Genomic DNA, 25,828 nt, shown 5'->3' with positions numbered 1-25,828 from the left:
TTGCTCTCTGCTGTACATTCCTCGCTGTTCCCCCACCCTCACGCTCCAGCTTGTTTGGGTGCTTAGGGCTCCAGCGTTTGTCTATTGTCTGTTGCTTCTATCTGGACAAGCTGGGGGACACCGTCCTTGGAAGCTGGGGGACACCGTGACAGCACCAGCGGCTGTGTGGAGGCAGAACACCCAGCAAGGTGTTTCTGAACCCGTTCTGTTCTAATGCTCCTTCCCCACCCTCAAGTGTCTTTCTTCTTGTCTTTGCCAGTTTGCTAGAAGCATTTTCCCTTCCAAGTCCCAGGATCCTTCATTCTGACAGCCAGCCTCTGGGAGTTAATTATTACATGGAGTTGTAAGTTTAAGGGCTGCCTGGCTGAGCTGAAGATACTTTCCCCTCCTCCCAGCTGCTTCTTGGACGTAGCAAAGGTTAGCATAGTGGCCCCCGCTGTTGCTGCTAGGCGGGGAAGACAGGCAGAGCTGTGGGGCTTCCAGGCCACTGTTGATGATGCCCGTAGTGATGCCCTGCTGTCTGTTCACAGACCTTGGCCTGAATGGATCCTGAACATGCAACGGCCCAGGGCTGCCCACTGAGCAACATCCTCTCCCCTCCCATGTGGATGACATGGACTCCTGTGAGGGGCTTCGCCGCGTGATCGCTCCCCTCACGCCATCACCAGCTGCAGTTGGCAATGGACGCAGGGACCACTGTGTACAGTCCATCTGCCTTCGGCTACCCATCCAGGAGTGAGACAGGGGCTGGGGCTGCTGAGACCTGGAGAGCTGCTGCCCTCACATCCGAATGCTCCGTGCGTGAGCCATGGGGCCAATGGGAGTCCACGGCAGTGGAGAGGTAGGCAGCAACAGTGAGAGGAGAAGAGGCTGGTAATGAGCCAACTCTGAGGGGGCTCTGCAGGTCTGAGGGAGGGGGTGGAGCTGACCGTGACTAGGTGCTTTGGCCTTGCCTGAGGGTGGGCTGAAAGGACAGGGGAGCTGATGGTGCGCATAGGCTATGGGGGATGGGGCAGAGTACGAGGGAGGTAGCAAAGGATAGCCCATGCATTAATAGTCTGTCTGTTTTCACCAGTAATATTTTCCCGTAGTCCAGTTGATCCAGATCCCATTGTCCCTCCTCTATTACACCATACAAGAGTTTGGGGAGGTCTTCAGCTCGTGTCCAAATGTGGGGAGTGCTGGGGGATGCTTCATACTCTTCTTCCTTGCTGGTCTAGAGGCCTCCTAAAGGAATGGGCTATGCTGGGCTACCTTTGGTGATATTCTACGGGGCTGATCTGACTGTCTTGCCTGTCACACCTTTGGATCCAGAGTTTCTCCCCTGATCCGTGTGTAACTCCCTGGAGACCCACCTCTAGTACTGAGCTAATTTTCTAGAACTTCTGTTAGACTCTTCTTTTATTTTAATTTGGTGAATTGCAGGCCACATTCTAGATTAGTCCTCAGCAAATACCATAGCTATTAGCTGCTGGACTGTGGGGCTGATTCTCCTATGGTCCCTGTGTGCTGCTTTGTGGGTGGAAAGGCTGGGGGAGACAGCCCCTAGGGAATATTCCCTGTGTAAGGGGACTCTTCTATTGGTGCAGAACTGTGAGGGTTCCCAAGGGCATGCCGGGGTGAGATGGGACAGGAACTAAGAGCAGGTAAAACAGTGGGAGGGAAGAAGTGGCCAAAATGCACTACCCTTGGGAAGGGAAGGGGTAGTCTGAACGCATCGCTGTCTAGCTGTTCTCTGTTTCCTATGGCCTGTAGGGGACCATGGGAGAAAGAACGTAAATTAGAGCAGCCTTGTGGCTGCTCTGATTGACACCAGGGGCTGCACCGGTCCCGCAGTACCCCGGAATACAGGGAGCACAAAGGTACTTTCCCCCCTACCTTCCTTGTTAATGTACTGAGCACAAGGATAGACTGGCTGATAACTGGGGCCATAGTCTCCATCAGAGGCCCAAGTGCATCAACAGCAGTGCATTCCATTAGAGCTCTCATGAGGTAGTTCTGCATTTGGGACTCTCCCTCTCCTAGGCAGACCTGTCCTTGCAATACGAATACAAGCATCCCATTTTCTGCACCACTTTTCCATCTCTTTCCGGCACCGTGCTCAATAACAATTCTTACTCAGCTCAGCAAAGGTTTTAGTAACCCCAGAATGCACAGAGGTTTTAAAATCATGGCATAATTTTATTGGCGTTTCTGACCCATCAGTTGATACTGGTACCCAGCTGTCTCTGGCTGTTTTTTTCCATTCCCTGTACATTATGACATCTTTAAATTCCACACTTCCCACTGTGATCAGAAAGCTGTTTCAGCAGGCGGTGGAGGGTATACCAGCTGGAGTGATGTGTTCGTGTGGCAGGGGAGGGGGGAGAGGTTGCACTTGCTGGTGCCAATTTAAATTCCCAGCTATATGCTATTTTAATCTCTAGGCCCCTTCACCAGCAGTGGGGTCCACTCTTGCAAAACTGTTTCCATGGCAGAACAGAAATCATCTGAACTTCTGCAGATCTTGGCTATAGGAGAAGGCACTGTTCTTTCATTAGTCCTAGTAATGGCAACCCCAAACATTCAGACATCACAAGCCAGGACCCCAAAAATCAGGAGATTGCTTTAAAAACACTCTTTTAAAAAAACAATAATAAACGTGTGTGTGGGGAGGGGGGGTCCACTTGTCTTCTGAGCCTTTAGGGTGCACTCACTTTTCCTTTTCAAGATTTTTTTTTGTATCAGGGCTAGGAATTTACTCATTATTTTAAATGAGAGCCAAGAGTCTCATGAAAATCTCTTGATTCCAGCAGCTGGAGCTTTAGGAAAAACACCAAATATTGCAAGACTCATGATAAAATTGCAAGAGTTGACAACATTGCACTCCTTCCACTGGGCAATCAATGCCCTCTTCTCCAGCTTAGAACAGATCTGTTTCTACAGCGCTAACTAACCTATCTTGGGTGTTTGAGTGATGATGGAGTTGTGGTTAATGCACTATACTGGGATTCAGGAGATCTGGATTAAGTGCCAGGCTCTGCCACAGACTCTGTGTGACCTCAGGCAAAACACTTAATCTCTCTCTGACTCAGTTTTCCATCTGTAAAATGAGGATGATAGCTCTGCCTGTGAGTCTTGTCTATTCAAATTGCAAGCTTTTTGTAGCAGGGCTTGCCTTTTGCTAAGTGTTTGTACAGTGCGTAGCACAATGGGGCCCTGAAGTTGGTTGTAGTACACTTTATAATGTGTATATATACAGTGATGTTGCTTGTAGTACCTAGGCAACAACTTAATTTAAACAAAATTTAAATAATCTTCCAGACTTTAAATACAAATACTGTTTTCACAGGCTTGTATGAGCCTACCCATTTATAGTGGCATGAACATAAACCCTGATTCCCTCTTCACCTTGCCATGTCATAGGGTGCATGGTAATTCTGCCTAAGTGAGGACTGCAGGAACAGGCCTTCAGGCAAGCAGAAATGTTTCAGTCCCCACTGGGATGGGAGGGTAGCATCCAATGCAACAATAGTGGGAAATTTGATCAAGGACATGAATCAACTACCTCCTGCTTACAACAGTGTCAATATCACCTACTGATCTGTGTGTTACACCTCCCTCCCTGAGTGATCTACAGAACATCATCACCAGCCACTGGGAGGAAGGATGGCCTAATGGTTAGAGTATTATCCTGGGCTGTGGGAGAGCTGGAATCAATTCCTCCTGTGCCACAGGCATCCTGTATGAGCTTGGGCAAGTCACATAGTCTTTCTGGGAATCTGTATGTGGCACAACCCTCCCCCCTCAAAAAACCCCCACCTCTGGCAGTGAGTCTCAGAGCCTGGGTCTGCAGACTTGAACTCACAAAGCTTGCGCGAGGGTACTAAAAACAGCCATGTAGACCAGTGGTTCTCAAACTTTTGTACTTGTGACGCCTTTCACATAGCAAGCCTCTGTGTGCAACCCCCTTTATAAATTAAAAACACTTTTTCACATATTTAATACCATTATAAATGCTGGTTTCAGAGTAGCAGCTGTGTTGGTCTGTATTGGCAAAAAGAAAAGGAGTACTTGTGGCACCTTAGAGACTAACAAATTTATTTGAGCATAAGCTTTCGTGAGCTACAGCTCATCCGATGAAGTGAGCTGTAGCTCACGAAAGCTTATGCTCAAATAAATTTGTTAGTCTCTAAGGTGCCACAAGTACTCCTTTTCTTTTTATTATAAATGCTGGCGGCAAAGCGGGGTTTGGGGTGGTGGCTGACAGCTCACGACCCCTCATGTAATAACCTCGTGACCCCCTGAGGGGTCCCAACCCCCAGTTTGAGAACCCCTGGTGTAGACGCTTGGGCCTGGACTCTGAGGCCCAGGTGAGGAGGGGTGGGTTTCCAAGCTGGAATGGCTACACAGCTATTTTTAGCTCTGTAGTGTGAGCCCAAGTCTGAGAGTCTTGATTGCTATTTTGTTTTGCCATGTAGACATAGCCTCTGTACTTCAGTTCCCCATCTGTACGATGGTGATAACAACGCTACACTAGCTCACAGTGGTTTTGTGAGGATAAATATATTAAAGATGGTGAGGTGCTCCTTTGCTACGGTGTTGGGGGTCATATAAGCACCACAGCCAGACAGAGAGACTGCCTGCCCGCCTGGCTAATAGTCCTTTTGCTCAAGCATTCGCTCATGCTTTTAGTGCTGAAGGACCCTAAGTACAAAGTCTGCTGTTGGCCTGTAAGGGGAATCAGTTACACCACAGGGCTTTGACTGTCCATCCAACGCAGACAAGCTCTTGGTTTTTAAAGTTTCCTCTTAAAGACACTAAACTCCATGGAATTCAGCTCAGGGAGGAGGAGCTGGACTGACCCTTTGGGGGTCATATCTCTAGGTCTGGAAAGTGTAGATTGTGTAGACTAGATTCTTGGGCTACTAAACTGTCCAATTCAGCCCTTACAATGGGAGTAGAGAAACCTGAGATATTAAGAAATACAGGAACTCTATAATGTAATTATCATCCTGCAGTTATGGGCCTGACTCTGCAGATGCTTTCCTTGCATAATACACGGAGGTGAATGGAGGTGTCATGCACAGATTAGCCACAGCACTGAGTCCTAAACTGGGGTAGGGGGGAAAGACCCACACAATTCTGCTTTAATGCCTGCCATTTGCATTTGCCCGAACAAAGCATCAGCATTATTCAGTCTCATGGTTTACCCCAGAGCACACAGATGAAGTCAGGGGTGCTGGAGCAATTTGTATAGTGGGGGTGCTGAGAGCCATTGAACCAAACTGTAAACCCTGTGAAGGACGGAAACCTCTTCAAGTCAAAGGGTGCGGCAGCACCCCCAGCACCAGCACCTCTGGATGAACTCAAAATGCCCAGGATGCTGTCAGCCAGGCCTCCCCATTGACCTTCCTCATTAGCATCCTTCTCTCCAGGGAGCCCGAGGAAACAATCTGCTCTCCCTTCCTTGCACCCAGCACAGACGCTGACAGCGCAGAGACCCTTCCTGCTGAATTTTGAAGTCAGCCCATTCAACTGGGGCGCAGGGATCTTTCTCCTCCATCTTCCACGGGCAGATCTCAGTCTCCAGGCTCGACTGTTGCAGTGATTTTTGAGACCGGGGGTCCCTGCGATGCAGCGTGTGTGCGGGGGGGGAGGCTGCGCTGAATACACCGTCAGTGTCTGTGCAGGGGAGGGGCAGGACGGCCGGCGCGTGGATGACAGGCGAGCCTGGGGGAGAGCTCCGGGCTCGGTACTGAATTATCAGTCACATGAGGCTCGGGGAGGGGGACGTGCATGCTGCAATTGGAGCCGCCCAGAGGTCATGTGACCTCCAATCCCCTCCCCGCCACCCCTGGGCGGCGGAGCCAGGCTGGAGAGTCGGCGCGCGGCGGGCTGGGGTTCCCGGGATTGCCGCAGCGCCCGGCTGCAGCGCGGGGCCGGGCAGTCGCCGCTGGCCCCCAGCCCGGCGCAGGGATGGCTGCAGCAGCGCGCCCGGCGTGAGGGGGCGCGGGGCAGGGGCAGGGGCAGGGGCAGGGGCAGGGGCAAGGGCAAGGGCCGGAGCCGGAGCCGGAGCCGGAGCCAGCATCAGCATGTGGAGCGGGTAGGTCTGGAGCCGGCTTCCTCCTCCCCGCCTAAAAAACTTTCCTGCGCCCTGGTCCCCTCTTTCTCGGGAGGGGAGCGGGGGAACGGAGCCCGCACTGGGGCGCGGGGCCCCCCTCTCCGAGGGCGTCCGGGGTGCGGCTTGTCCCCTGTAGCCGCAATGGGACCCGCACCGGGGATGCCTCTCCCTGAGCCTGTGGTGGCCTCCTGCTCCCCCTCCTCCAGTGGCTTTCTCTGAGGCGTGCACCCCTGGGTGCTCCTGGTCCCTGCTCATACGTGCTGGATCTGGAGGTGCTGCTGCACCCCCTGGCTGGAAGTGGTTTCCATCACATGCAGGGTTTACAGTTTGGTTCAATGGCTCTCAGCACCCCCGCTGTACAAATTGTTGCAGCGCCCCAGCCCTGCTCCAAAGGGTGCTCTGCCCTGGGGGCCTCAGGCTGGGGGTGGCTCAGCGGTCACCTTTCCTTCCTAGCCGGGTGGGAAGGAGTGAAACTTGCAAAAGGTCTGAAAAGGAGGAGCAGAAAGTCTCTGAGGAAGGAGCGAATAGCCCTGGGCAGGTGCTGGGGGAGAAACACCCTGATGGGGTTATTGGGTGCTTGGCTCTGCATCACTAGTGCTGGTCCTTTGGCTCAGAGTTTGGATGTTGGTGCTGAATGAATGCTCAGGGTCTGTTCTGGAGCAGCTGGTTATGGCTCCGTTAGTGCTTGAGTGGGAGCGCTATGGGGTTGTGCGATCCCTTCTGGGGACAGCCTGCTTTTTGGGAAGGAAGGAAGGAGGCTTCTTACTCCCCCCAACTTCTTGTCCCTGGGACCCACTTTCCTGTGTTATCTGTCCCATCCCCTGTCTGTGTGCGTGTGCAGAGAGATGGATGGATGGCAGAGAGAGACCTTTGATTGTGTGGGAAGGGGGTCTGTTTCCCTTGGAGTCTGTAAAGGTTTACATCTGCTCAGACCCAAAGTAGGAAGCATGTTAGAACAGCAGAGGAGGGAGCAGGGGGTGACCTGACCTTAGTTTCTTCAGTGTTCATAAAGTTTCTAGAACCTCAAATCCAGGAGGCTGCATTCTCCTGAGGTCACTGCTACCTTCGACTGTGCCCCCAACCCCAAGGAGCAGCCAGCGTGTCAAAATGAGTTGTGCAGGCAGAATGGAGAGAGATATGCCCTCTGTAGTTTCTTTTTCTTCCATGTGGAAACCGTGTTTATTTGCTAGAGATTATTTTCTCCCTCAGAAACTGCTCTTTAGCTGCACAGTGATGTGTCTGCTGGGAAAAGGGGCAAGGCAAAATACACAAAGCAGGGGAAAGCTACCAGTGTGAACAGAAGAACGTGAGGGAGAAGAGAGATGAGAAACTGATGGGCCACAGGAATAAAGAGAAATGTGGGGGAGAGAGAGCGCTAAAGGGCAAAGAGACAGGGTTAACGCTGAATGGTTCAGAGAGAGTTAATGGCGATGAGAAAAGGAGATGAGATGGTGGGGAGAAGAGTCATCACTGGAATTTTGGGTCCGATTCTGAATCCTGCTGAAGTCACTATCAGCATTTCCACTGACTCTAGTGGGAGCAGGATTGGGCACCTAACGAGGAAATAGTTTCCTAATATGAAAACTGCCCCTGGTTTTGTTTTTGTTTTTTTAAAGTGCAATCTACAGACATTGCATTGTTCGTCTCATGGCCTCTGGGCAAGTTACTATGGCGTGTGTGTGTGTGTAGTACGCTTGCCCCGGAAAGAGTAAAATATGGGGGAATTTACAGCTTCCAAGCAACTAAAACTGCACCATCGCTAATAGTGGCATTTGCAGGAACAGTTCTAGTTCAGGTTGCCCAAGTGTTTCCAATCTAACCGCTGGTTTTGAGTTTCTAATAACTGTCAGCACGTGGGTTAAATTTTTCAAGGTCTGATCTCTTCTAAAGTGTATGTGGAGAGTGTGTATAAACTTTGAATATAAACTTTGAATAAGGCAATGTACCATAATAAAGTGCCAATAGAGTATATTTATGTGTAGCATCTTGCATATAGAAATACTGGATGCTACTTAACTATCAGCGTAAACAGAACACCCCAGCCTGCTTCCCAGCTCTTTGCTGCCTATAAAGCAAATATGAGAAAGATGAACTGCATGCTACACTATAGCATCTATTGTTGCGGCAGGGCATACACCTTTCAGAGATGTGTTACTGAGTGCCTGAGCGAGGCAGGTGTGTGTCGAGGATGTACGTGGAGACTGGTTGGCTGCACAGTGCTAAATCAGTATGGACAACACTCTACTTTTGAACCGCACAGTGAATCCTGCCTCCTGCTGTCTCTGCATGTGTGGATTTCAGGCTGCTCTGTGGCAGGAGATCAGACTAGAAGAGCCAGGATCCCCTTGTGAACTCAAATGCAGAGTTTAGCCAGAGAGACGCGCAGGCAGTTCGTACAGGAAATAACTGTCAGATCAGCTCCACAGGAAACGAGTGAGGCCTGCTGGAAAAAGTGTGGATCCTGCACATTTTTCTCTTTTTTTTTTTTTTCTATATAATCCAACAAAAAAAAAAGGTTTCTAGCATTTCCTATTGCGAAGAGCCTTCGAAACACCCCCCACCATCCTGCAGAGCACAGGCTCCAGCCAGACTGGCAATAGCAACAGCAAAAGGACTGAACCTCCATCACCTTCTCGGTCTCAGTGAAATGTTGGTTTCAAAGCCCCATCAGGGCAATATAGATCAAGACTTGACTGCCTAGTCACCTGGGTACTTCACGATCCTGTCTACACTGTAGCAATGGCTGTGCTGGGGGACTAGTTACAGCAGGGTTGTCCCACGATATGGGGAGTGTACTGATCCTTCTTGCAGTGGAGCTAGGGTCAAATTGAGTTAGGGAATTGCAGGGTTCCTCAGCAATGTAGTTAGTGTAGGCAGGACTAAAAATGTCCCATCATGATGCTGATTTGTTCATTCCCTGCTTTGCAGGCTAGGTAGGGAGGGGTTCTCCCAGTCCCTTCTCATCGTTGGCCCATGGGCGATGTGGCACCTGCACTCAGAGGAGAGACTCATGTTTCCTTTGTTTAACACCTGTCCAAATTGCTTGTAGGGGAGCTGGGGTGCTGACTGGTCACAAAGACTGCCCCCTATTCCTGGATAGTCAGCTCTGTGCTATCCAGACTAGCAGGCCTGGGGCTGAAAGCTAGAGCCTAGAGCTCTGCACCCTGGCATTGCATCACTGGAATTGTTGCTTGGGAGTTGTGTGTAGGTATAAAGTGCAAGGGAGACAGCGTGGCTTAGCAGTCAGAGCTCAAGACCGGGAATCACGAGACCTGGGTTCTTACCCTCCTGTGATACCCTCTGAGACAAAGCATGACATGGCTGCTAGATGTGGTTGTTAATGCAGCAACAGCCTGGTAGTTAGCAAATAGACTCTGTACTCAGGTGCCTTGTGTCCTAGTCCTCGCTTTGCCACTGAGTCACTGTGTGACTTGGAGGAAGCCAGTTACCCTCTCTGTGCCTGTCTCTCTGTCTGTAGCATGGGGGCTATAATAGCTACCCCTCAGGGATGGTGTGAGAGTTATTTAGTTAAAGTTGGTAAGGAACTCTGAGACCCCTGGTGAAACATGGCACCACAGGGCTTGCTGTGACCTGGGCTGGAACTTAGTTCCCTAACATGATTCTACAAGTGTGGTATCCAGACATAGAACAATGCCAGACAACCCTTCTTGTACCATTAGCTGCAGTGTATCTGGATGCAGCTGTTGTCTAATAGGTTACTAAAAAAAATAGCCATGTTGACTGCTCACCTCTAAGCTAAGGTGTCCCTCATATAGCTGTCACTGGGAACACATTAAGTGAATCTTAATCCCTGAGGGGTAGCAGATGACAGAACGAGGAGTAATGGTCTCAAGTTGCAATGGGGGAGGTTTAGATTGGATATTAGGAAAAACTTTTTTACTAAGAGGGTGGTGAAACACTGGAATGCGTTACCTAGGGAGGTGGTAGAATCTCCTTCCTTAGAGGTTTTTAAGGTCAGGCTTGACAAAGCCCTAGCTGGGATGATTTAACTGGGACTTGGTCCTGCTTTGAGCAGGGGGTTGGACTAGATGACCTTCTGGGGTCCCTTCCAACCCTGATATTCTATGATTCTATGATTCTATGAATCACCGTTAGGTCCACCGTTGTTACTTGCTTCTTCTTTGCTTCCCCTGAAATTCTTCCCTAGCCTGATTTGTGTCTGAATTAGCTTTTCCTCCATCCTATGAAAGAGGAGAAACAAAGGAGAAGGCTTACATGAAAAGACCTATTAGGTCTCCTCTAGTCCATTTCCTGGCTGGTGAAGGATTGTTCCGGCAATATATTTTTCGGGACTCTATCCAATCTAATTTAAAATTTTTGAATTCCATCCCATCATTTACCAGAGGTGTTAATAACCGAATAGACCTCCCTCTCTCCCTTTCCTGCTTTGTGCCATATTATCCTTGATGCAGATCCATTGATTCTACAGCGGTATGCTGGAGTGGGTTTGTCTCATACAGTTTAAATGTTTCTTTGATTAGCTTCATCCCTTTCCTCCTAGTCATACCGTTAGATCACCCTGACTAATTCTTCTCCTTCCTTGGTGTTTATACCCTTCAAAGACTCTTAATCCCATTTTCCTTGTCATTATTTAGGCAAATTATACATATTTATGTTTGCTAATCTTCTCTTGTACATTAATGCAGCCAAACCATTAATTATTTCTCTTCTGAATACTCTCTGATTTGCCAACATGGGATTTGAGCAGCCCAGAGCTGAATATAATATAGACTTGGTGTGGTCTTGCCAGCGCAATGTAGGGAGAACTGTCACCTTGCTGGTTGGTCATGTAATATTTCTATGTCTGCACTCCCAGACTATAGTGGCCTATTTTTGCTTACATCGCATCGTGCGCTTCTCTCTAGGTTGGAGTTTGCTATGGGTTTGCAATGGAAAGAGTCTTGTTGACTTCAGTGGGTTTTGAAGCAGGGCCCCAAGGTGTGTTGCTGCTTCCCCTAGTGCCTACGACCCGTTGAGTATCTCTGTATGGATTACTTTTGCTCTGTAGTATTAACTTTCATTTTTTCTGGCAGAAGCTCATTTAATTTCTTGCCCATTCTTTCCCCACACACTTCTTCACTTGCTGCTGTTTTCAGCACTTCCCAATTTAGTATAATCTGAACGTTAAATTAGTGAGCGGCTTCCCTCCCCTTCCAAAGTGCTAATGAGGTTGTTCGGTAAATCGTGCCTAACATGCCGATCTCTGTAATGTTCCTCTGGACACCAATCCCTCTTGCCAAGCTGCCATTTATCATTCACTACACCTTGTTTATGGTCCTTCAGCCACTTTTCATTCAACCCATGTGACAGCACTCTGCTGTTCAAGCCAACTGGAATGAGATCTGCCTTGTAACGTTTTGTGTGACATTCTCATCAAATGCTTTACTAAAGCCCAGCTATGCATTCTGCCTTCCTCCTGGTTTTGTAATTCAATCAAAAGTGCCATCCAGTTTGCTTGGAATGATTTGTTCTTAATAACCTATTCCCATTATTCTATAGATGCGTAAAGACTTCTTTCTCTGCGTATTTTTTGTGTTATTTTATATGGTGCATGGGCTGGATTTATCAGATAGCAATTACCAGGATCATACTTTTTTACTTTTTAGAAGATTGGTACCACATTTGCTTCCCCATCCAATTCTATGGTATCTCTCCCAGTTCTCCCATGATTTCTCAAATATAATTTCCAGTTGTTATCTAGTTCTGTTAGCTCCCTGGAATTCATGTCATCCATACAAACTGTCCTGATACATTCTGCCCCTCTTCTCTATCACCCTCTGCCCCCACTTCCCAATTATTTATCTGCTTCTTACCAACAATTGAGAACTGAGATCTTGTCTTCAAACCTGCATGTGAAGAATATAGCTCACTTGGGCCTGGATCCAATGCCTACTGAAGTCACTGAGAGTCTTTCTGTGCTCTTTAGGAAGGTTTGGATCAGGCCCATAGTGCTATATAAACAATAATCACCATATGATCTTCATTACAGCCTAATCTCTTTCTCCTGGCTTTCTTCCTTAATGCAAACTTTTAAAGAGGAATTTGGCTTCTCAGCCTTTTGGTTTTAATCATTCATTTTAGCCTCCTCCTCATTTATTAATGCCCTTTCCTTTCTCCCCAGTAAAGAAGCTTCTGTGGGTTCAATCCTGCTCCTTTAGAAGTCAATGGCGCAGGTCCTGTGCAATACACCTTTAACCGCCAGCAGCACTCGTTTCCTGTGCTTTTGGATTAGTTGCTGCTCTTATCTTTTCCTCCCACTCTCTACGCCCTGTTTCCCTGCACCACGCCTCTCCTCTTTTAACCAGGGTCTCTGAATTGCATTGGCTGCTGCTTGTCCTTTGCTGTCTTCTATCCTAGAGCAATTGTGATATGTTGGGCCTCATCTCATCTGACCTTTTCACTTCTCACTGCCTTTCTCCTTTTCTGTCTTCTCTTTATTCTCTCTCCTGATTTTGCTTTGCCTCTTTACTTTCCTTTTGGCTCTTGCATTTGGATCCTGCTCCAAATCCACCCCCTAGGCTACTCCACCTCCCCATTACCCTCACCTCTGTTGCCCCCTTCCATGATGAACGGCCGTGGACTGGCACAGCAGAGCACCGATCAAATGTGAGGCTGATATTACCCATGTCCAGCCCTGAGGAGGACAAAGCCTCCACAAGGGGCTACTGATGATTATTGATTGACACCGGGGTTGGCTGCGTCAGTGCCCCTGGAAGGCATCTTGATCTCTGATGGCATATTGTATCTGTGGCCATATTGTCCGACAGCAGTGGTGGGTTGCAGCTTTCCCTGTTGGAGATCCCTAATGGGTTCCCCTTTAGAGCTGTGCACCTTCCCCAGCTCCCCAAGGGCTCTCGCCACACACTGACATCTCCCGACAGCTGGGTACTGACCCTGCTGGAGCATTTCCCTCACCTTCCCCTGGCAACACTGGAGTCACCCCTAGCCAAGTCCCTTGGGAATCCCCAACTCTGCACATCCCCTGCTGCCAGAGCCCCTCTTCCCCAGCCAGCTCAGAAGCTAAACAAGGATATTGCCTCTGGAGCCCAAAGCTCCTGACAAAAAGCCACTGAGCCTCAGAGAGGAGTCTCCTGAAGTTGTCTCTTCAGCAGGAGCTCAACTTGGCATCCGGGCCCCGTTTCTGCTGTGGATGTGCATACCAGCCTCTGAAACCAATAAAGAAGAAAAATAGGGATCCCATATCTGCTCAATGGGAATGCACTGGACTGAGGGTGGTAAATATTTGGTTAAAAATAGAGCCTGCTCCTCCTCAGTCGGGGGTGGTTGCTGTGTGTGTGTGTGTGTGTGTGTGTGAAATGTGGGTTTGCGGTGAAAGGGGGTGAGGGTTCACTTGCCACAATGAAATTTTGGATCAGGTGGGAGCCAATGCCCTTAACTTTAGGCCCACTGTGTATTTGCTTGTATACCACACAGACCTGCTGGTGTCTCACTTAAGTTACGTCCATCAGAAATCCTGGATCATGGTGCTGGGTTTGGGGGTGGGGCAGAGGCCATTTCACAAACACCAGGGCTCCCTGGAGTCACAGGACTGAGTCCTGTTGTTGTCAGCTTTGTTCTTTGTCCATCAAAGTGAGGTAATGGGAGCTCTGTGCAGTTCACTCCACATGTGGATATTGCAGGTGAGACCTTAAAAATCGAGGTCAAGGCTTTGAAAAGAGACCACAACTCTGTCTTGCGGGGTCTTATTTCATATAAAAATGTATCCGGGACTGTAACTTAGTGCTTATACATAGTCAGTGTTCTCAAAGTGCTGTACAGACATGAATGAGTTAATTGTCTTTGCAACACCCATGTCAGCTAGAGGTGTAAATTACCTGCATTTTAAAGATAGGGAAACTGAGGCACGAAGGGGTGAAGTGACTTGCCCAAAGCCACTCAGTAAATCAGGGATGGGGCTGGGATTAGATCCTCGGACTCCCAGCCCAGTCTCCAACCACAGGACCATCTTTCCCCTTGTAAGGACGCATTGCTCATGTCATTTTAAAGCAACCTGCATTGTGTCTTAGTTGGGAACTTTGCCTCAGTGTATCTCACCCTCGGGCCCTGGTGGTTCATGACTTGCTAATACACACAGCTTCTCTTTCCAATATCTGTTTCCCCAAGAGCTCAGCTGGGCTGAGTCTGGGTTTGGAAAATTCCCTTGCTTTGAATAACGCAGGCTTTTATTCACGAGTGTCATTTCAGATTTTGGTTGGCGCTGGGCAACTTTAAGTGTGATTCCAGGGACTACTTAGGCCCTGAAGACTCTCTAGTTGTTTTGCATATAATAACTTAGAAATATCTTACAGGAGCATGGTATCTAATTCCTATATAAAGAAAGAAAATGAAATAAATATTAGACCCACTTGGCTCTCATACTAACATGTTCTGACATCTTGTGCCAAGTCACTTAAGGGACACTGGTTAGGTTTAAAAATTTAATGTATATTCTTACTTTGTTACTAACTATTGACAGAAAAGTCTAGATGACTTTCTATCACTTTTTTGCAGTTCGCCAAGCTTGGAATAGATCATTTAACATTTGGAAAACCCTATTAGGGCAAGGCCCCATGAGTTTATACTGCACCTGCCTGGGACTCTAGGGGTGTTTCCCCATTACAGGTAATAGACTAGAAACTAAAAAGAAAAGGAGTCCTTGTGGCACCTTAGAGACTAACAAATTTATTTGAGCATAAGCTTTTGTGAGCTACAGCTCACTTCATCGGATGCATTCGGTGGAAAATACAGTGGGGAGATTTATATACACACATGGAGAACATGAAATCTCCCTACTGTATTTTCCACCGAATGCATCCGATGAAGTGAGCTGTAGCTCATGAAAGCTTATGCTCAAATAAATTTGTTAGTCTCGAAGGCGCCACAAGTACTCCTTTTCTTTTTGCAAATACAGACTAACACGGCTGCTACTCTAAGACCTGACTTTAAACAGGAATGAAACTGACACTTTCAAGTCACTTTCACAGTATTGCCAACCACATACATTCAAAAATCATGAATTAGGCTCACCAAAAATCACAAGATTGGCTTTAAACTCATGAGATTATGGAAAAATAATAGATTTGGTGTTCTTTTTATTTGCCTTCTGCTTTTCAAGCCTTTAGGGTGCACTGGGGTCACATTTTTAAGCTTTCTCCACAGCCACAAGGGCTAGAAACTTTTTTTTTTTTTTTTTTTTTTTAAAAGAATGAAGGCTGAAATCATCACATATCCACTTGATTCCAGAATTTGGGGCTTTAAGGAAAACAATAATTCTCATGAGACTCATGACAAAATCATGAGAGTTGACAACACTGTGATTTCAGTTTCAAGGCTAGTTACTTTCCAGAAGGCTCTTAAGCACAATACTATAGTGATTGAGTTGCAGTTTTCACAGGAGAATATTTAAAACCAAACACCAAGAAAATGCCACATTTTAAAGTTGAGAAAAAATTTGAGACTTCTGAGGTCTATCAGGGCTACTGCAGGCAGGAAAGAAAAATAAACAGGCAGAGGAGTTCTGGGCAGCCCTTCCTCTTGAAAGGAAGTTGGAGGGTCAAATCTTCTAGTCCTTAATCAAGTAAAACTTCTGTTCCTGTCAGCATCTTCACTCATAGATATTAAAATGTGCTCAATAACTATACACTTCATACTTAAATATCTGAGCCATCTTATCCAGGGCTACACATTTTATACACATTGGCTCAGGGACTACATTTCCTGGCATATTCTGCTGAGCACACAGATGGTGCCCAGTGAATAATGCAAATCATGACAATAATCGTTGACTTTATGGATTCTTTGGATGCAATTTCTTTTCTTTGTTCTGGAATTGGCCTGGGTATAGCTGAACCCCTAAGAATTTGAGGCATAAACACATCTGATATGCATACGGCAGTTTCTCATTCCTTCCTTTTCTCAAACTCAGAATAAAAAATGATAAAATGATTTTCAGTTAAAATGTAAAATTGCGCAGCAGCCATTGCTCTACAACCTAGCCTGGGGCAGAACCTGCCGCTCCTTGGGGCTTAAGTTATCTCCTCTCATCTGACTCTTATTTTCCCTCTTTCTTTCTTCATCCTTCCTGCCCTCTGTGCTGCTTTTCGTGCTGTCAACCATGCTATCCTTCCCAATTGCCTCGGACTGTTTGCTGAAGACTCTGAGAACTGGCCTTCTTGATTTTTGCTTCCATCTATCAGAGTCCTCCTTTTTTTGCAGCATATAGCAGAGAGAGAGGCTGGTCCAGTGGATAAGGAGCTAGCCCTGAGAAACCTGGGTTCTGCTTCCCTCATGGACCTCCTGTATGCCTTAGGGACAGAGTTTCAAAGGTTTTTAGGCATCCAGAGATGCAGCTAGGCATTTAATGGGGTTTAAAAAGCACTTAACCTTCTAGGCGCTTTTGAAAATCCCACTAGGTGCCTAAATACCTTTGAAATCTAGCCTCTAGTTTCTCTGTGCCTCAGTGCCCCATCTGTACAATGGGGATAACAACATGGCTCTACCTCACTGAGGGGATGTGAAGAGAAATAGGTTAGACGTGAGGCGCTCAGATACTATGGTAATGGGGCCACATAAGTACCACAGGTAGAGTGGGAACTTCTCTATACCACGTCTATCCCTTCCCTGGGTTTTGGCCCCTTCTTTTCACGTACGCCCCCCAAGTCTCCCATTTTTCTGAATAAAGAAAAGGAGTACTTGTGGCACCTTAGAGACTAACAAATTTATTAGAGCATAAGCTTTCGTGAGCTACAGCTCACTTCATCGGATGCATTTGGTGGAAAAAACAGAGGAGAGATTTATATATACACACACACACACACACAGAGAACATGAAACAATGGGTTTATCATACACACTGTAAGGAGAGTGATCACTTAAGATAAGCCATCGCCAGCGGGGGGGGGGGGGGGGGGAACCTTTCATGGTGACAAGCAAGGTAGGCTAATTCCAGCAGTTAACAAGAATATCAGATTTCAGAGTAGCAGCCGTGTTAGTCTGTATTCGCAAAAAGAAAAGGAGTACTCGTGGCACCTTAGAGACTAACAAATTTATTAGAGCATAAGCTTTCGTGAGCTACAGCTCACTTCATCGGATGCATTTGGTGGGGTTTTTTTTTTTTTCACCAAATGCATCCGATGAAGTGAGCTGTAGCTCACGAAAGCTTATGCTCTAATAAATTTGTTAGTCTCTAAGGTGCCACAAGTACTCCTTTTCTTTTTAAGAATATCAGAGGAACAGTGGGGGGTGAGGTGGGAGGGAGAAATACCATGGGGAAATAGTTTTACTTTGTGTAATGACTCATCCATTCCCAGTCTCTATTCAAGCCTAAGTTAATTGTATCCAGTTTGCAAATTAATTCCAATTCAGCAGTCTCTCGTTGGAGTCTGTTTTTGAAGCTTTTTTGTTGAAGTATAGCCACTCTTAGGTCTGTGATCGAGTGACCAGAGAGATTGAAGTGTTCTCCAACTGGTTTTTGAATGTTAAAATTCTTGACGTCTGATTTGTGTCCATTCTTTCTTTTACGTAGAGACTGTCCAGTTTGGCCAATGTACATGGCAGAGGGGCATTGCTGGCACATGAATGAAATTTTTCTGAATGTAACCTTGGCTCAGAAGACTTGGTTGTATTTCTTCTGCATCCCCTGCAACACCCGCCAACGCCCTTCCTGTTTTACAGGCCCATCTAATGACTTCCAGATCCTTAATTTAATTACCAGCCCTTTCTTACCTTAATCACCTTGCCTCTGTTTGTAAACAAAATACTGACTGCCTGCCCCAGGGCCACAAGGTTGGAGCAGCAGGTCTCCTCTGTAGAACTCACATTTCACACTCAGGCTGTGCTGCCCTTAAGAGCTCTGCCTGGGAGCTCATATCCTGTATGAAACTTGGGGTGGGGGAAGGAGCCCCCCCTCTAAATGACACCTCTGCTTTTATTCCTCCCAAGGAACTGTGATCTCTCCCTGGGCTGTTCAGTTCTTCCTGGCTGGGTGCCAGCTGAGGGCAGTGTGACAGCACAGATACAGGGGGTGGGGGTGGCCTCTCTGCCATCCCTTCCCTTGCATTAACCCTAATCTCCCATTGACAATAACCTGGTCCTTATAATGGGCTCCTGGACCCAGTGTGTGCCTTGGTAATTCTGTCCTGGTCCTTGTTCGAAGAGCTGAATGGGAGGAAGTGGCTTGTTTAGGGTTTTCCCTTCCTAGAAGGCCCTCCATCCAGGGAGAGCGAACTCAACGCTGCCACCCACAGCGCAAAAGCAGCTCCTCTGAGCTAATCCTGCCTGATGCCCCTTGCGTCGTCCCCCTCCACTCTTTAGAGAGACTCTGGCACTGTGGGAGTCTGTGCTTCTTCCCCAAATGTCAGGGCACCTGGAATTGGGATGGTGAGAGATGAAGCCTGTGAGTTGCCTCCCCTTCCTGATCTTACCTCTAAAGAGGTGGATTCAGTTTCTGGAGTGGTGGATTAGCCCCTGAGCTACAGGTCCCTTAAGCATGGAGCCGCAGCAGTCCCGTGGCTGCTTTGGGATGAGGCTGACCCCTGCTGTTAACGCTCTCTCAGCCCTTGACCTGTCTGCAATTAACATCTTGCATGGTTGTCCTGTTCCTGTAGGGCAGCAGGCCAGATAAGTGTGCTGCCCTGGCCTGCCTAGCACTGTGGGTCTCCTTTGTGAGTCACCAAGCCAGGGGAAGAGCCGTGCATGCAGTGGGGCGAGACACCAGCATGACACGATCCAGCCGGCCTGCAAATGCTGTTGGAGACCCCTCAACTCTGCAGTGACCTTATAACCTGAGCTGCGGATTAGCCTGCTCTGTGTTCTGGTCTCAAGTGGCACATCAGCCCCATGTGGCCCCCTCACCCTTCCACTCTCCTGAGACCTATACACAATTCCTGCAGCATTATCATTCCCTGGGTATCGCGATCCCTCTCAGTGCTGGCCATTAGCTGAAGGCTCATTTCTACTGCGGGGAGAGCTTTCTATGGAGAACCCCTTAAATGACGATATCTGGGTGGGGCCAATAAGGTGCTTGGATCCTGGCGCTGTCCACACCCTGGATCTCTGACCCTTGGCTCATGTTTCACATGCTTGTGTTCCCCAGCCAGGCCCCGTTCAAGGAAGGCAGCCAGCAGCTCCAGAAGCAACCAGCAGTGGGACAGTGGAAGCCGCTGACATCATCCAGCGGTGGGAAGGAGCTGCCACAGTTGGAACCTCGCTGCAGGGAGGCAGATGGGGGAGATGACGACCAATCTACAGTGCAGCTCAATGTCTCCCGCCTGCGCAGCTCCTCGGTGGAGATCCGTGAGAAGGGATCCGAATTCCTGAAGGAGGAGCTCCACAGAGCCCAGAAGGTAAAGGCTTGGGCGCGGGTGTGTATATGGGGGAGGGGACAAGCACACCATGGGGCGGGGGCACAAACCGGCAATTGAAGGGTGAAAAGGGTAGACGGAGCAGGAGTTGCCATGGGCTGGAAGGTGGGAGCATACCCTGTTAGGGTACTAACAATGAGCCCAGAGTGAGCATCTGGAGTGGTTGGGAGTGAGTGGGGAAGGTGGGGCTGGAATTTGCACAGATGTGGGGTAGGGGTAGGGGTAACGTCAGTGAGTGCAGAGCGGGAGGGGGCAGCAGGATGCAGCGGGAGAGAATGAGGCAGGTGGAAGAGCATGGTGCTGTCTGCAGAGCGTACTGGGGTCTGGCATGTGCTTCTGTCCAGCATGTCAAAGTCCCCGGGTGTCCCTTCTGCAGGAGCTGAAGCTGAAGGATGAGGAATGTGAGAGGCTGTCAAAGGTCAGAGAGCAGCTGGAGCAGGAGCTGGAAGAGCTGACAGCCAGTCTGTTCGAGGTACCATTTCCCTCCCCCCTTCCTCAGTTACTCCCTAAACGAAGGTCACCCACTGTCCCCCTTGGGACAGGCTCTCTCCTCACTTTGCCCATGCCTCGGGGTTTCGGGCATCCATGGCTAGCCCTTCCCAGTCTGAACAGTAGAGCTGGCCGATTGCATATGCAGGATGGCAGAGCATGGTGCAAGCTGGCAGATGTGTTAATGGGGAGGGGCAGCATGCAGGGCACTGGTATGGGGAACAGGCGTTCTCCCTTCCCCCACTCCACCGGCAGGCACCCCAGCTGCTCTGGCAGGAAACATAAAATGAAGCAGCACGTGTATTCGTTACACTTCGGTTTTCAGCCAGCGGTATCTGAGGCAGGATCCAGTCTAGGAGAGTCTGGGTGTTGGTGTCCTGCTCCCCCCAAAGTGGCTGGTTTATTCGACTGTTGCTGCTGCTGCTGCTGAAGCTAGGCAGCTTAGTCCTTTCGCTGGTGCCCTAGCTGTGCCCCGGGCTTGCTGCAGCTGTTCTCATGGGGCCCATTCTACAGGCTGCCTGCTGCTCCCCAACCCTCTCCCAGATGCCAGCACCCAGTCCTTGCCTGGAGAGAGGCACCACAATGCCCTCAATGTACTGCACCCCTGGGAGCTGCTTTACTGCATTCTGCTGGAGAGGGTGAATAGTGAAAGGACCCATGTTCTTGTGCCATGGCTCATGATGAGCTCACAGGCCAGTAAAATCCTGTCTTCCAGCAGCCCAGGACACTCAAATGCCTAGCACTGGACAGAGGAAGGTTAGGGCTTTATTGTGCCAGTTGGAGACAGGCCTGTGCCGGGGACACTGTGCTCTGAGCTCCCCACTGTCCTTGGGAAGGCTGCCACACTCACTAGGGGGACCCTTGAGTACCCTGTCCCCCAAGAGAACTGCTGAGCTGCGTGTAAAATGCCAGGGTGCAGGGTAGAATGTGTTGCTTGGCTTTGTGGGTTTGCTCATCGCAGGGGCTGTGTGTAGCTGGGACTCTGGCTGCGATGAGCAGGAGGTAACACGTTCTCTCTCCGCTATAGGAAGCGCACAAGATGGTACGAGATGCAAACACTAAGCAGGCTGCATCAGAGAAGCAACTGAGGGAGGCCCGAGGAAAGGTGAGAACTCTCCAATCCCATCCCCCTGCTGTACAGACACGGGGCTGCCTGTGGGCAGGGGGATAGCAATGTAGTTGAGGGTCACATACCATCCTGTCTCCTCCCAGTGGGACCTCCTGGACTACTGGCCTCTAGAAAGTCAGCAGGTCTCTCAGCTCACCGCACAGCTGCTACTGAATGTGGGGAAACATGCCATTGAAACCAGCAGCCGATCTAACTCTCCTGTGAAAAACAGGGCCCTGAATTTCACCTGGGCTCCCACAAGCACAGAACTGACCAGCAGCTTCACCTAGCTGCAGTTTGTTGCCTAGCAAATGTGGGGACAGGCTGCTGCTTAGAGGCATCATGGATAAGGGAGTCTGGGGAGTCAGGAGTTAAGGACAGGATTCTCTGATCAGGATGTACCACGGGGGCATGGAGCTGCATCTGCTGCTGATGCCTCATCAGAGAAGGGGTCTCTGACTACAAGACTTAAATATGCCCTGCCTGCAGAGCCTGAGCCACTGGGGGGATGTGCATTGGGAGGGGCAGGGAAGGCTCTGCAAGTTGTTTCTGATCTGCACAGACCCTGCTTTCTGGTTTGAGATTCTGGGACGAGCAGGGGGTGGAAGAGCTGGGTGGATGCTGTGGATGGATCAAGAGATGTCTCCTAGGCTGAGAGGGTGGTGCGGATGCCCCTGGATCCTGAGCATGCATTCCCTGTGCGGTGCATGGGAGACTGCTGGTTGGAGGTGGTGGTGGCGTTGCTGACTCTCCTTGTCTCCCAGATCGACATGCTGCAAGCCGAGGTGACTGCTTTGAAAACTCTGGTGATCACTTCCACACCTTCCTCTCCAAACCGGGAGTTGCATCCCCAGCTCCAAAGCCCCTCCAAAGCTGTCTTCAGGAAAGGGCATGGGCGGAACAAGAGCACCAGCAGTGCAGTAGTCGCAGCTGCCAGCCAGAGCCTGCCCTTGGAGTCGGTCAGCAACGAGTGCAAAGAGGTGGGTGAAATCCATTCACTACATCTGCTCTTGGCCATGCTGGGGAGGGAGCTGGTGTAGGGATCTTCTCAGGGATTTCCCTTGAGGTCTGCCGAGCCCACAGCCTTTCCCCTGCTCCGCGGTTTCAGCGATGTTCGCAGTAATGCCATTCGTGGATTAGGAGTCCTCGGTGTCTTGCTGTGCTGGGAGCTGGGGGTTTCTTGGCAAAATCCCAGACACTGGGGACTTCCCCTTACAGGATTCACTCCAGTCTGGGTTCAAGAGAGAACCTCTGGAAACAACCTGCTTGCCTTTGCAGGACTTTTCTGGCTGTATGGATAAGGCTCGTAGCTGTGCTGGCATCAGGCCGTAAGCACCTACTGAGAACTGGCTTTCCTGATCTGCCTCTGCAGTCTAATGGCCGCTCTGGCTAATGCTGTTTGCTTTGATTTCCCATCTGTCTAGTGTGGACTAGTGGTTAGAGCCCAGGACTGGGAGTCAGAATTTCTGCTTTCTGTTCCTTGGCTCTGCCACTGCCTCACTATGCAACCTTGGGCAAGTCACCTTTCCTCCCCACGTCTCAGTTTCTCTACTTGCAAAGCAGGTATTGCCTTCGTCCTGGATAGAGCCGGGCAAATAAATACAAACAGCTTTTGTGGCTATTGTTTCAACTAAAATCCTATTAATTTCCTTCACTGAGTTTTGTTGCCCCTTTCATTTGGTCTCCCTAAACGCTGATGTGAGTACAACATGGGTCTGCCAGAATTTATCTTTCTGCAAACAGTGTTGTGACTAGTTGTGTGAACGCACCTTTGCACGAGTGTTTGCACGGCCATCTGGAAAACTCCTTGTGGGTGTGAAAGCTGGAGGGATGAGGAAGCAAGTTTTGGTATTTGAGCAGGAAGAAAAAACATGGTTGCAGTGGGGGCTGCATGTGCTTGCCTCCACCACCAGGAGCATTGGTGTCTGCAGCATGGAAGCATTTCAAGAGCAGGGAGGCACTTGGCCCATCTGGCTTGTACTTAGAACGCAGCCAGGAAGTGAGACAGCTAATCAGATAAGAAAGAGGTGACCAGAGAGGACTGGGCTGACCTCTCGGATGGCTCATTTGTCTGACAGTGAATGACAATAGGGATGGGTGAATTCAATCTGCGCTTCAGCAGCTGCTAATATCACTGTGTATGGGATTAGAATTACACACACAGTCTGTGCGTGAACGTGAGGAGAGAATCAAAGGAAGGGTCTGTTAAATAGCCATGAAATCTTGTTTCATTGGTTTACATCTACCTTTCTCTTGCTCAGGTAAGAAAGAACCCAGATATGTTGAAATTTGAAGTCCAAGTATGTAGCCAAATAGAAGGATCCTTCTTGTGGCAATAAGGAAAGAGGCTCCTCTCCCTGCATGAATCAAAACTCCAGTGAGCTGCTAAACAAGATCCAATCAGGGACCAGAAGCAATAGCCTATGACTCAGGTATCCAGTCAGGCAGCTGCACTATTGCCTCACTGACATCAAACAGCTGAAAAGCTAGCGCAGCCAGTGCCAGGCATTAGCTGAACAGTTGTGACTTGGGGACAAACTTGTAAAAGTCCTGCTCTGTTTGCGTGCAGTTCATAACCAACAAAGGGCTGTGTTTGCTGATGCTGTCAATTGCTTGCTATAGTTACGAGGGTCAGTCACCGAAGGTCTGTAATCAATGATTTCAGAGTAGCAGCCGTGTTAGTCTGTATTCGCAAAAAGAAAAGGAGTACTTGTGGCACCTTAGAGACTAACAAATTTATTAGAGCATAAGCTTTCGTGAGCTACAGCTCACTTCATCGGATGCATTTGGTGGAAAAAACAGAGGAGAGATTTATATACACACACACAGAGAACATGAAACAATGGGTTTATCATACACACTGTAAGGAGAGTGATCACTTAAGATGAGCCATCACCAACAGCGGGGGGGGGGGGGGGGGAAGGAGGAAAACCTTTCATGGTGACAAGCAGGTAGGCTAATTCCAGCAGTTAACAAGAATATCAGAGGAACAGTGGGGGGTGGGGTGGGAGGGAGAAATACCATGGGGAAATAGTTTTACTTTGTGTAATGACTCATCCATTCCCAGTCTCTATTCAAGCCTAAGTTAATTGTATCCAGTTTGCAAATTAATTCCAATTCAGCAGTCTCTCGTTGGAGTCTGTTTTTGAAGCTTTTTTGTTGAAGTATAGCCACTCTTAGGTCTGTGATCGAGTGACCAGAGAGATTGAAGTGTTCTCCAACTGGTTTTTGAATGTTATAATTCTTGACGTCTGATTTGTGTCCATTCATTTTTATGGCTGACTTAGAACAACGCTTCCTCAGCTCTCGTCCCCTAATGCCCCTACTCTACTTGCGCTACATTGATGACATCTTCATCATCTGGACCCATGGAAAAGAAGCCCTGGAGGAATTCCACCATGATTTCAACAATTTCCATCCCACCATCAACCTCAGCCTGGACCAGTCCACACAAGAGATCCACTTCCTGGACACTACGGTGCTAATAAGCGATGGTCACATAAACACCACCCTATATCGGAAACCTACTGACCGCTATTCCTACCTACATGCCTCTAGCTTTCATCCAGATCATACCACTCGATCCATTGTCTACAGCCAAGCGCTACGATATAACCGCATTTGCTCCAACCCCTCAGACAGAGACAAACACCTACAAGATCTCTATCATGCATTCCTACAACTACAATACCCACCTGCTGAAGTGAAGAAACAGATTGACAGAGCCAGAAGAGTACCCAGAAGTCACCTACTACAGGACAGGCCCAACAAAGAAAACAACAGAACGCCACTAGCCATCACCTTCAGCCCCCAACTAAAACCTCTCCAACGCATCATCAAGGATCTACAACCTATCCTGAAGGACGAGCCATCGCTCTCTCAGATCTTGGGAGACAGACCAGTCCTTGCTTACAGACAGCCCCCCAATCTGAAGCAAATACTCACCAGCAACCACACACCACACAACAGAACCACTAACCCAGGAACCTATCCTTGCAACAAAGCCCGTTGCCAACCTCTGTCCACATATCTATTCAGGGGATACCATCACAGGGCCTAATCACATCAGCCACACTATCAGAGGCTCGTTCACCTGCGCATCTACCAATGTGATATATGCCATCATGTGCCAGCAATGCCCCTCTGCCATGTACATTGGCCAAACTGGACAGTCTCTACGTAAAAGAATGAATGGACACAAATCAGACGTCAAGAATTATAACATTCAAAAACCAGTTGGAGAACACTTCAATCTCTCTGGTCACTCGATCACAGACCTAAGAGTGGCTATACTTCAACAAAAAAGCTTCAAAAACAGACTCCAACGAGAGACTGCTGAATTGGAATTAATTTGCAAACTGGATACAATTAACTTAGGCTTGAATAGAGACTGGGAATGGATGAGTCATTACACAAAGTAAAACTATTTCCCCATGGTATTTCTCCCTCCCACCCCACCCCCCACTGTTCCTCTGATATTCTTGTTAACTGCTGGAATTAGCCTACCTTGCTTGTCACCATGAAAGGTTCCCCCCCCCCCCCCCCCCCCCCCCGCTGTTGGTGATGGCTTATCTTAAGTGATCACTCTCCTTACAGTGTGTATGATAAACCCATTGTTTCATGTTCTCTGTGTGTGTGTATATAAATCTCTCCTCTGTTTTTTCCACCAAATGCATCCGATGAAGTGAGCTGTAGCTCACGAAAGCTTATGCTCTAATAAATTTGTTAGTCTCTAAGGTGCCACAA

General features: G+C 48.7%; 1 protein-coding gene across 15 annotated transcripts in view; it reads left to right on the top strand.

Moving 5' to 3' along the window:
* Nucleotides 1-445: 445 nt before the first annotated feature.
* RAB3IL1 (RAB3A interacting protein like 1) overlaps nucleotides 446-25,828 on the top strand; it is a 74,265-nt gene continuing 48,882 nt past the window's right edge. For 6 of the 15 annotated variants that reach the window (XR_005293701.2, XR_005293699.2, XR_005293698.2 and 3 more), the window contains exons 1-5: nucleotides 5,836-6,085; nucleotides 19,218-19,467; nucleotides 19,862-19,957; nucleotides 21,002-21,079; nucleotides 21,847-22,062. Coding sequence is in view for 10 of the 15 variants with exons in the window: in XM_038407164.2 (XP_038263092.1) it covers nucleotides 6,075-6,085; nucleotides 19,218-19,467; nucleotides 19,862-19,957; nucleotides 21,002-21,079; nucleotides 21,847-22,062 (651 nt within the window). In the remaining 5 variants the exon portion in view is untranslated. Of the gene's footprint in view, nucleotides 842-5,834; nucleotides 6,086-19,200; nucleotides 19,468-19,861; nucleotides 19,958-21,001; nucleotides 21,080-21,846; nucleotides 22,063-25,828 lie in introns of those variants that run through there. The other 9 variants (XR_006282368.1, XM_043517631.1, XM_043517635.1 and 6 more) reach the window with 8 other exon arrangements.

This window comes from Dermochelys coriacea, chromosome 6, assembly GCF_009764565.3.
Source record: "Dermochelys coriacea isolate rDerCor1 chromosome 6, rDerCor1.pri.v4, whole genome shotgun sequence".
NCBI lineage: Eukaryota > Metazoa > Chordata > Testudines > Dermochelyidae > Dermochelys > Dermochelys coriacea.
The sequence above is the reverse complement of the archived record's forward strand: the minus strand, read 5'-3'. Positions and strand labels throughout refer to the sequence as shown.